The sequence below is a fragment of the Gymnoscopelus microlampas genome (assembly GCF_963454915.1).
Source record: "Gymnoscopelus microlampas genome assembly, chromosome: 15".
Taxonomy (NCBI): domain Eukaryota; kingdom Metazoa; phylum Chordata; class Actinopteri; order Myctophiformes; family Myctophidae; genus Gymnoscopelus; species Gymnoscopelus microlampas.
Genome location: NC_139952.1, coordinates 47,714,427 through 47,727,000, shown reverse-complemented (window position 1 = coordinate 47,727,000; position 12,574 = coordinate 47,714,427). Strand labels below are relative to the sequence as shown.

General features: G+C 40.8%; 2 protein-coding genes across 2 annotated transcripts in view; both read right to left on the bottom strand.

Moving 5' to 3' along the window:
- LOC311062402 (uncharacterized protein) overlaps positions 1 to 12,574 on the bottom strand; it is a 700,443-nt gene that overhangs the window by 624,229 nt on the left and 63,640 nt on the right. The window contains exon 20 of the mRNA XM_084081416.1: positions 10,888 to 11,001. Coding sequence (XP_083937542.1) covers positions 10,888 to 11,001 — 114 coding nt within the window. The remainder of the gene's footprint in view (positions 1 to 10,887; positions 11,002 to 12,574) is intronic.
- LOC311062422 (stonustoxin subunit beta-like) overlaps positions 1 to 12,574 on the bottom strand; it is a 55,485-nt gene that overhangs the window by 10,023 nt on the left and 32,888 nt on the right. The window lies entirely within an intron of this gene.

Below are 12,574 nucleotides of genomic sequence, written 5' to 3'. Positions count from 1 at the left end.
ATGTTTCACCATTATGTCATTCACCACTGACTTGCTTGGAGGTTCATTGTATGTTGTGTAGTAATTAGGCATGCTCTTGTTGGGTGGTGGATGACAGCAGGACTGGGCACCACTGTATCCTGGAACTCGCTGCTCTTCAGGTGGTGGTCTTCTGCCATGATTGTCTACACGAGACAGTGCATGTATTACAGAGCGAGCACGCTGCGGAGCTGACCCATCCACTGGTGGAACTACCCTGGGACAAGCTGGTGACTCACTCTTGCTACCAGGGGGGGCATCTGTACTGGCAAACCTTTGTCAGTTCCGCACACTTCTGCTTTAGCTGTGCAGAGATTTCCTTCTTCTTGGTGAGCGTTTCAGCAGTCTCTTCGCCTGGTTTCTTTTCATAGCTCTCTGGCTGCATGTACATGACATTTGTTCGATGGACTGCTGTAGAGTCACCTGTCATAGTGTCAATCTTGAAGTCGTCATTGTCGATGATCACGATAGCTGGCTTGCTGTCTGCGATCTCGTGTGGGCAGGTTGCTGATGCCTCCACATCCATCAGAGCCCAATGGTCATAGAGGAGCAGTGTGTCTGCAAAGCTGATGCAGACACCGCTCTTGTGCAGAGTGTCTACCAGATCTTTACTCCTTGTCATGCCATGGACATTTACTCCCAGGTTGATAGCAGAGCTCCGCAGTGTGCTCGCTCTGTGATACATGCACTGTCTCGTGTAGACAATCATGGTACAAGACCACCACCTGAAGAGCAGCGAGTTCCAGGATACAGTGGTGCCCAGTCCTGCTGTCATCCACCACCCAACAAGAGCAAGCCTTATTACCACACAACATACAATGAACCTTCAAGTAAGTCAGTGGTGAATGACATCATGGTGAAACATGTGGAGGCCATGTTGCAGAAGAATATTCCATTCTCCTTTCTTGTTGGTGACCTGCCCACCTACAAGACGCTCACTGAGCTCAAGGCAGAGAATCCAGAAATGTTCAAGGACATCCTCCCAATCCTCGTACCTTTCCACCAGCTGATGTCCTACAGTACATCTATGCCATCTACAAGCGATTCAAGGGCTCTGGAATGGCAGACACTCTGGTTACAGCAGGGGTAGTAGTGGAGGGGTTGGTAGACCAAGCACTACGAGGAAAGCACTACAGACAGGGCGTGCTGTGCATCCTGCTCTGGCGAGAGGTTCTTATCCAAGATTCTTGAGCACAAAGAACAACGACTAAAAACCTCACATGACAAAGGTCTACAGACCAACAAGAACACAATGCAAACACAGGGCTTAAATATACAGGGATTAACAGGACACAGGTGAACTCAACTGACAATCAACACTGGGATAGGCTGGGGGACTAGGAGGACGCAGGTGGAAACACTGACAAAATTACAAGACTGGTTAAGGCAGGTAAAAGTAAGTAGGCAGACAGGAAACACTGGGAGCAATACTACAAAATAAGGGTGACAAATGAGTTGACCTTTAAATTCACCTCAAGCAACTAACCTTTCTAGCTTTGCATACAGAATACTATTTTATGTTAGGCTATAGAGCTCATTTATTTTTGGTTCATTATGAAAATGTGATGGGATGAACTGGACACCATATTCTCAGTAGCCTACCCTATTTAATGGGAAACCACAAATCAGCAACTGCTGTTTACACACAAACATTGACTTTATTGACCTCAGAGATTACTTCTGTGTACTTATACTGTATATTATTCAACTCATCATGAGCAGAGCTTTCATTTGAGCCTAATATGAAGGCTCTGTGACGATTTTGAAAAAACTCCCTTTTGGAGCTCATAATTGGCAGCCATCTTGCATTTGAAGGTCGACAATAGGTCAAATCATTATATAAACACCATATATGTATTCCTTGACCAAAATAAGCTCTGAAACCATGTATTGTGCATCATTGTAGGTCAAACCATTAAAAAGTTCATTTTCACGGCAGCCATTTTGGATTTTGGTCTCCCACAAATTTTCCCCGCCGTTTAAAAAAATACACCCCGGCTAAATTTGTTTAATAACCCTCCTAGATGACAAATCCATTGAGAAACGGACCTTCGCTCTCCACGGTCACGGAAGTGCCATAAATGACCCAACTATCAGTCAAATGTGAGCATTATTTAATAGAAAAGGCTTCTATAATATCCTTTCCACGTTGTATTAACCTATTATTTGGTGGTGGGGTTAAACGTTATAACTTCTTATTCTCATTATGAGAGCATTACTTTATTAACGTTCAGCTGATCCATCGTGCGATCGAGGGACTCACTTCCAGACAGAACAGATGTACAAGTTGTCAATGCGGTGTGACTTGACGCGTTGTAATTTTGCAGATCTGTTTTTGTTATTTCTGGTTGCCTTTTATGGTGTTAAATGGGACGTGGAACAATACAAAGGATCTACACGGAGCACACTAGTGACTTTAGAACATAAATAAGATACACCTGTGATCCACACAAATCATGGCTCTGAACCCTCTTTCATGAATCACACGTCAGAATTGACTTATCCCAATATACATATGTTATTCAGAGAAACCTCCTGAATTCCCTGGAAGCTCTACTGAAGAGTTTTCAGGACAGTATCTGGGGAGGGGCCAACCTAGTATAAAACAGTGTATAAAATGTTAATGTGTGATATTGACACAGACAGACAGATACTCACATTCTGTAATGAGTTGAGGTTTAAGCCAATCTCCTCCATGTTTCACTCTGTAGGAAATAGAACAACAATGCATCAATGTCTAACTGTCTAACACAACGTCTCCACTACCTGACACTACAGTGTTTCTCCTATCATTATCTTGGCCCTGCAGCCCATCCAGACACTGCTGCCCAGTTTGGATCTCATCACCTCCTCAGCCTCCACCTTAACCCCTCGCACTCCACTCTCCTTTATCCCTTATTAATGAAAGTTTACTATACAGATATATCTTGTTCTTAATGCAAGTTTACTATGCAGATATATCTTGTTCTTAATGCAAGTTTACTATGCAGATATATCTTGTTCTTAATGCAAGTTTACTATGCAGATATATCTTGGATATGTCTTGTTATTTAGATAGCATGTTGTTTAGAATGGGGGGGGTATCATCCAAGGAGTCTCTGAGAAGGAGAAGCCGGGTGTGGATCCATGTCAAAAATCCTTCCGGTCGGCCGCTCCAATGTTAACTCCTTGACTAAAAGCTTAATATCTTTAACGTGGTGGAAGTGAGAAGCTTTCGATCGGCGATCACTCTGCAATGGAGGATCGTGTTAGAAATATTATTGTTCCAGGCGATATAATATATATATATATGTGTATATATATATATATATATATATATATATATATATATATATATATATATATATATATATATATATATATATATATATATATATATATATATATATATATATATATATATATATATATATATATATATATACACACACACACACACACACACACACACACACACACACACACACACACACACACACACACATACATACATACATACATATTTGCATCTATTTATGACTTTGTGTCAGAGTGAATACACAGTTAAGTGACATATCAGGGAAACACTGTACATTCACTGTACTATCCAACATGGACACAGCCCAAGTCTACTCACATGCAGTTCTCCAGTAGGCCTACTGAATCATTCACCATGCTGAAGCTCAGGTCCAACTCTCTAAGGGAGGGATGAGAGTTTACAGCTGAGGACAGAACTTCACAGCATCTCTCTGTCAACATGCAGTGAGTCAGTCTGAATGAAGAATGAAACACCAGATGAGAAAAAAAAGAAAAAGAGAAAAATAAATAAAACACGTTACAATATACATTATTCCTGGATTGAGAACCTGGACCTGGCCATGATGGACTGTCAGGGTTTCGGACTCTTGACCCAAGAGGTGGAAATGAAAAAAGAAAGAAAGAAAGAAAGAAAATACAACAAGAATACAATGAAATAAGAAAGAAAACAAAGACAGTTTCTTAAGATTCTGAAGTTCAGCTCACACACACATACAAGGCTGTTAGTACCATCAAACACTCAATACAGATCATATACTGATGACATTAGGGATCCCCATATATGGGAATAAAAGGGACAAGTACAGACAGACACAGATATCTCCACATATGGGCACAAAATAAATGCACAAAATCAAAATATGCATTTATTTTAAGTACTGTACGTATGTAGTTCAGGTATCTTGAGAACTGTCCGCCAGACCAACGTCCAACTTGGCAAATGACCTGAGTGTATTCTTATGACAACAGTCCCTAAAAGGCCAATTTGAATGAAGCAAGAATGAAGCAAGACTGTGTGCATAGATATGAATCTTGATTTCATTCACCTGTGTGATCCTCATAGCTGCATGTTCCTCCAAACACACCTGATTTAAATTATACAGCGCTACGCCATTTTGAATCTCATTGAAGATGACGTCCAGACAGTGTATTACTCATTTTAAACTTAAAGGTGCAGTGCAGTGACACTTTCGGTCATTTTATTTCGAAGATTCAGTCTGAAACGTCGTCTCAACCGACTCTCAACCAATCAGAAGGTCCCATCCCTTCACGCTATGGGATGTTGGAATCTCAATCACTTCAGCCGTGCGCAACACCATAGACATATAAAGGTAGACGCCTCGTTTGGCTCTGAAGCGCATGTATGGCGGACGCACTTCCGCTTCTGGGGGGCAGCTGGAAATTTCCGTGTGCGTCACAGAAGCCTGATTATGGATTCCACCAACGCTCCAGGATTTAGACCCGCCTTACGTGTCTGATTGGCTCCCTGGCAGGCATAGTTTTATTGAGGTTAGGGTTAGGGTTAAGGTTAGGTTTAGGCATAGTTTTACTGAGGTTAGGGTTAGGGTTAGGTTTAGGCATAGTTTTACTGAGGTTAGGGTTAGGGTTAAGGTTAGGTATAGGCATAGTAGCAAAAACGAGAACTGTCAATCACAGCGACTACTGACCAATCACAGCGCCCGCTCAGCGGGTTTGCCAGGACGCGGCGCGGGATTCATAATAACGCGTCACAGAAGGGGCGTTCAGTAGGCCAATCAGAGGCAGGTGGGGGCGGGACACCTAGATTCTGAAAAGTCCTGGAAAAGACGCGCTGTGGTTGGCCAGTAGTCAACACGCTGTGATTGGCCAGTGCCCGTTCCCCCCGGATATATGGCAGCCACCATACCAAGCATGTCACTCCAATGAACTGCAGAGGCCAATGAGGTATCTAGGTTTCTATATCTGTGCGCAACACGGCTAGTGTTTACAAGTGAGATAGAGATGGGCAGTAAGCACGTTTGCTACTACGTGGCTTATTTCTAACCTATAATGTTTTTAGATTCATATTTTAGTGTGCAGATTAGTTTAAAATGAGTAATACAATTCAAAATCAGCTGTGTTTGAAGAACGTGCAGCTATGGGAATCAAACAGGTGCATGTAATCAAGATTCATTTATATTCATGAAAGCTGCATTATGTCATCACGCAGCACGCTTTCGTTTACAGGAAGTAATTAAGATTGTCTTTTTAGGGACTTTTGATGTAAAAATACACAACTAATATGCATCTATTGTTAGGTATGCCCATATGAGGAAAACGGATGGGTGCAATACGTTAGTCAGACAAACCATTCCTCCGACAGCGCATGCCTCCGACGTTTACTATACTAAGCCTATACCAAACCCGAACCCTAACCGCACGCGGATGCCACATAGTCGGAGAAATGGGATGTCGGATTTACGTATGCCTCCCAAAACGGATATGCTCTAATAGTGTGAAAAACATATTTTTCATTTCACTGCATCTTTAAAGAGTACACTAAAATATTTATCTGAAAACATTTTAGTTTAAAAATAAGAAATGTAGTTACATGAACAGGCTTCACACTGCCCCCCTCTGCGCGATCCCATGATATCATTCTTATCAATACATTCTCACCACAGCATTCATATTATATTCACATGATACAGTACATCATAAAACAGAATTGATCAAAAATAAATTGGGTATCTTACCTTAGGATTTCCAGTCTACAGTGCACACTCTTCAGTCCAGCCAAGAGCAGATCCAGTAGTCCTGAGTCCTGCAGGCTGTTTTGGCTGAGGTCCAATTCTCTCAAATGAGAAGGATTAGAGCTGAGAGCTGAAGCCACAACTTCAACGTCTGTCTGTCTGAGGTTACAGCCAACAAGTCTGTAAATACAGATTAAATAAGAGATTATCAAAACAAATTACACCTAGTTCACATAATTCACACCTCAGTTTTACATAATATCATAATATTCATAATTACTATAAGTGAATGTGATATAGTTGGTTTTTGATGACTTAATGTTTGTTTGGAATTAATGTTGGTTACCTTCATGTTTACATGTGTGCACTTCACCTACAGTATGCTGAGTATACTCATATAGTTTTGTCTTCCATTAAAGGAATATTTTACCCAAAATATGTTTTTTCCTATAAATGAAACCTTGAATTCATGAAGATTTTAGTTTTTTTTAGTTTTTGTGATATTCCTGTGACAATAATCCCAATATTTGACTAATTGAAGTTAATAGGAAACCAATCTCAACAAGAGCAAAACCATATTTAAAACATTCTCTTTAAAACTGGATCATCAGTAGGCTCATAGTGATTACACTGTGAGAGTTGTTTTTGAGTTTATATAGTTTTGCATTGGTTTTCTACCACAGCAGACACCGCAAATATTCTATTTTGGCTCAGGAATGCAATCAAAAACAAGTGTGGAACTAGACGTCACAGAAAGACTGTAGAGAGGAAGATAGCAATTTTGATATCAAAGATTTCAACCAGCAGTTGAAGGTTTGAAATGAATAAAGTGAGAATGAGCAAATACATGGCATATTTACTGCCAACAATGTGTAAAAGCTTTACAAACAAGCTGGCAGAGATCAGCATTCAAAAACATTTAAAACATAATAATGGTTTAGGGTTTTATGTCCCTTTAACAGTGTAAAGAAGCTCAACTGGTGAACTTTGGCAGTTGCAATAAAATAATTGAATCTGGAGCTTGGACAAACATATGTTGTTTATAAGTTGTCCATGAATATTCAGCTGTATTACAGCATTGGTAATGGCAATTTTATTCAGCCGTCAGGTCCAACACTTTGGAACCAAAACATCATATCTCAAAAAAACATATTGCCAGGAAATGTCTGCACATTCCACAGGTTCACCTTCATGATACCAACGATGCAAAGCATTGTAAGCTTGTAGACCTTTTTCTTTTTGACAAGTGACCCCTTTGAACTTGTACTACAGAGTGCTTTCACCACGGTGAAGCGGGATTAATATTGGGTATTTCGGTTTTCATCATCCGATACATCTGAGTCGCGCACAAATCAAGCCTTTACACAGCCTTTCATGAATCAGACGTGGCTCTTTATTTACAAACAAACCTACACTAAGAATATAGCAGAAATGTTAAGAGCTGTGTGAATGAGGCCCATTGAAAATAAAAATTATCGTGTCCTTTTCAGTCAAACCACTGGTCTGGTGGGGGTAACCAGCAGGGCTTTTAGACTCTTAGTTTTGTTTTTACCCTGCTTTATTGTGGACTGGCCTTTATTTGGACATACACACAATTCACTAGTCACTATTTGAGACACACACAGTATTATTGGAACTTTTATGGCAACTTTCATTTCTAATTATAGTGTTAACTGTAATGTCAGATTGACTCTATGGCTGTTTCTATTCACTTGACTACTAACCGAGCCTTTCTGCAGTTCCTCACAGCTGGGATCAGTCTCCATCGAAACTTCTCCGTTGTGTTGTATTTGTCCAGGTCCAACTCTTCCAGAACCTCCTCAGACATCAGCAGCATGACGGCCAGAGCTGAACACTGGCTCCCAGACAGTTTCTTCTTTGATCCGTCCTTTGACTTCAGGAACTTTTGGATCTCCTGATGTAATGAGTGGTCGTTCATCTCCATCAAACAGTGGAAGATGTTAATACATCTGTCAGGAGAGGCATCATTGGTGGTCATTCTCCTTAGGTTCTTGATGGCTTTCTGGATGTTCTCTGGACTGTTCTCTGTCTGACCCAGTAGGCCTCCTAACAGACTCTGGTTGGACTCCAGAGAGAGGCCATGAAGGAACCGAACAAGTAGGTCCAGGTGACCATTTTTACTCTTCAGGGCTTTTTTCATAGCGGCTTTCAGGAAGTGGGAGAGGGAGCTGTCACTCTTGTATTTATTATCTTCCGGGAATGTCTTCAGTACCTTCATGTTCTTCTCTGTGAAACAATGGAACAGGTAGACTGCAGCCAGAAACTCCTGGATGCTCAGATGAACAAAGCTGTAGACAGTTTTCTGGAAGAGCAAACCCTCTCTTTTGAAGATCTCTGTGCACACTCCTGAGTACAGTGAGGCATCTTTCACATCAAGACCACAATCTTCCAGGTCTTCTTGGTAGAACAGGATACTACCTTTTTCCAGATGTTCAAATGCCAGCCTGCCCAACTTCAGAAGAACTTCCCTGTCAGACTCCATGAGCTGCTGTTGATTCTCCTCATGTGTCTCATCATACTTCTTCTTCTTTCTCTTTGTCTGAACCAACAGGAAGCGGCAGCACATCTCAGTCAGGGTCTTGGGCAGCTGTCCTATCGTGTGTGTCCTCAACATGTCCAGCAGAATGGTAGCAATGATCCAACAGAATAGTGGGATGTGACACATGATGTGGAGGGTCCTTGATGTCTTCAAGTGTGAGATGACTGTGCTGGTCTGTTTCTCATCACTGAATCTGGTCCTAAAGTACTTCTCCTTCTGGGGGTCTGTGAACCCTCGCACTTCTGTCACCATGTCAACACATGTAGGAGGGATCTGATTGGCTGCTGCAGGTCTGGTGGTTATCCAGAGGAGAGCTGAGGGGAGCAGATTCCCGTTGATTAGATTTGTCAACAGTACGTCCACTGATGATGTCACTGTGACCAGATCAGAAACAATGTCATTGTTTTGGAAGTACAATGGAAACCTGCTTTCATCTAGACCATCAAAGATGAAGGCAACTTTCCAGACAGCGAGCTGCTCTGCTGTGACCTTCTTTAATGTTGGGTGGAAATCATGGATCAGTGTGAGAAGACTGTACTGCTCATCTCTGACCAAGTTCAGCTCCCGGAATGAAAAGGGAACCATGAGATTTATATCTTGATTATCCAAACCCCTTGCCCAGTCCAGAGTGAACTTACGCACAGAGAATGTTTTTCCAATGCCAGCGATGCCCTTGGTCAGAACTCTTCTGATGGGTGTCTCACTGCCAGGGAGGGGTTTAAAGATGTCACAGCAGTTGATTGGTGTGTCATGGAAGGTCTTCATGTTGGAAGCTGTCTCAAGCTGTATCACCTCATGTTGGCTATTAACCCCTTCACTCTCTCCCTCTGTGATGTAGAGCTCTGTGTAGGTGCTGGTGAGGGAGGTTCCAGACTCTTCCGTCATGTGGTCTTTCACATTATCAAGACTGTTCAAACTGATCTTATAATCATTCAAATCATCCTGCAGCCTGACATCTGAAATTAGAAGAAAATGTATGATTTAAACATTCAGGTTAATTTATAACAGCACACATGCACACATTACTAATTAAAAGGAAGGAACACTGCCAAAACCCAAAAGTAATTACACAAGATCAGATGTTTTTGTCCAGAGTTGATAGTTGTTAAGCTTCATTATTTGCACTTAGATATTGAGAATTTGAACATTTAGTCAGACTATGATCTCTGCAATTTAAGCATTCAATTTATTAACATGATTTTTCCATTAATGTAAATTCTGTCCAGCCTTACTTTGTCCAGGTGTGGTTTGTCTTGGTGTCTTCAGTCCAGGTGTGGTTCTGGATCTCTTTGCACACTGAGGACAGCCATAGTGTCCTGTTGGAGCAGACTGGTCACAGTATGAGGTGATGCACTGTCTGCAGAACCAGTGTCCACAGCTGGTAGAGACTGGATCTGTCAGAACCTCCTCACACACTGAACACCTGGACGCCTGCTCTGTCACAACACAACCACTCCTCTTCCTCTCTCTGTGGAAACAGCACAATTACAAACACTTTGTCTAAAAGGTACGTCCAAAAAAATCCATTAGGGTCCTTGGTATTCAATTCATAAACATATAAAGTAGCACCAAACAGTTCAATATCATCGAGGGGGGGGGGGGGGGTTCGTCTGTCTAAGGGAGAAGTGGTACTACCTCCCCCTTTGGCCCCCTGAATTATCAGGGCTGTTTTAAAGGAAGCCAGAGAGGGCATTGAGGGAAAAGTCGCATTGACTATTTTAAAGACCGATCCCAATTTTAGTTGTTTAACCCTGTCTTCTATCCTGAGCCATCCTAGGCTAGCAAAATGTGTGGGAAAAAGAATATCCAATTGTGTTAATAAACTGTGTATTTTAAACTCTAACTAGTTGTAATAGAAGTTTTTGCTTTAATGAACAACTACTATTGGGAGTGGTGGGTTCTCCTAAATCTTCTTGACTTTACTTTAAATCTTAGCTGCTGTATTGTCAACAAGTTGGAGACATGAGAGTGATTTGTGACAGGCAGAAGAGACTGTTACTCCAACAACACAACAATATGAGATAATATAAAAGCATGGGTATCATATCTTGATGAAATTGAAAAATACGAGTCACTCGACTTTGTTTAACGGCAAAGGTGACAGGGTCTTTGTTCTACAGATCCTTGATCAGCTTTCAGACATCTATTTCACACAAAACCCGTCATCTATCAAATTACTTTTCCTCTTCTTTTTTCTGTTTGTATGAAACGTTACAACCAACGTAAAACTAGTTTATATTCAATTATTTCTATGTGGATTAATTATTGTTTGTCACTGTTCCCAGAGATCAGTGATCTTACTTTGTGTTTGAAGGTCCAGGTTCATTACTGAAGTTCAAAGGGAAAGCCTTAGACTGATCACTCTTCATAGACACACAGCTGGGTGTTGGAGACTCTGGTCTGTGATGAAGACTTCTGGAATCACACAAATATTTATGAAATTATCATTTGAGTTGAAATACAGTTTGCTGCTCAGACATTCCTAGTAATAATTTACAGTGTGGCTGCAGAAAAGGGTTAAAGTAGACTTTCGAAATACTGAAATACCTCGTGAAGTTAAAGTGAAACTCGTATTTATTTATTTCCTGCAAATATCTGGGTTACACAAACTTTATTCCTGTAGACCAATTGTTTCCTCCTAAAGGAGAAGTATTTATAAATATTGCTATTTCCATTTAGCAAAATGAAAGAGACATCACACACATGTGCACAAGCAGTCAGTCTGTACAATGTGACTTCACCACTAAACACCACCTTGTAATTAGTTTTAGTTCAGGAACTACACACACTGCAACTGAAATTAAATGAAGTGAAAGCCAACTGACTGACTGGTATTTTTTCAACCGTTTTTTTCTCCCCAATTTTGTCATTATGCCAATGTAGTATATTGATATACCCATATGGACTTATAGAGCCCAATTTGAACATTCACAGAGACAAGGACTTAACACTAGCATGACTGAGGTTTCATTACCCCCTACACAGCCTGAAATACGATCATTTTGATCCTAAAATAAGGCTATCCTATTGGCTACTGTCTCCCCTCTGCGCTCCAGACTAGCTCACAGGTTCTCCCCCAAACCGTGGGGGGTTCCATTGTCTTCTAAATAGCCATTAACATCTCAATTGCACTCTGCTCAGTCAGTTAGCTCACTCACATAGTATGTTGTTGTAGGCAGGCAGAGAAACATTATAAAAAAGTAATTTAGTTGTAATGGTAACTGCAGATTCTGTATGTAAAATCTTTATTTAAAAAAAACATCTGTAGCATTACATTAAACTCTTGAGGGAAACATGGAGCCTATATGAACGCTGAAGCCACTGCCTAATTACATGACTATCTCCATTGTCCAAAACACTGGATATCTCTTGACAAACCAATATTAGTATTATTCATAATAATACTATTCACATTATTTGCCTATTATGCCTAAGCGTAAAGCGTCTCCTTCTATCATCACTTTCCACGTCGCTGACAACAGCGCAACACGTGAACACGTGAACACGTTGGTATGTTTCCACATGTGCCCAATCCTGCGCAAAATATCTGATCTACAAGCACAAAACAGTTGCTGCGTGACAAGCTGTATGCTTGTAGATCTATTCTTTTTCCGCTGCTTTGCAATGAAAGTGACAGTTGACAAATCTTGAGAGAGAAATAAGCAGGCAGGTCTATGAAAATGTTTATGAGTCAGGTATGAGTCTGATTTCACCTTACCAGAGTCAAACTTCTTTGTAGGCTACTAAACCCAATATACTTCTAAAAACACAACATCCAAACATTTATGACAGCACTCACTCAACAAATAACTTTTTTTTTTAAAAAGGAAAGAGACAGTGTCTTTGTTTGAAACTTCAGTCCTTTTTTAGAAAAATACTAAAACTCAATAAAAAGACTAAAATAAAAAATTAGGCCACAATACAACTGTCTAAGTGTGAAACTTGAGCTTGTTTTGCTGAACACAGAGTTTGTATCCTGGCTGAGACG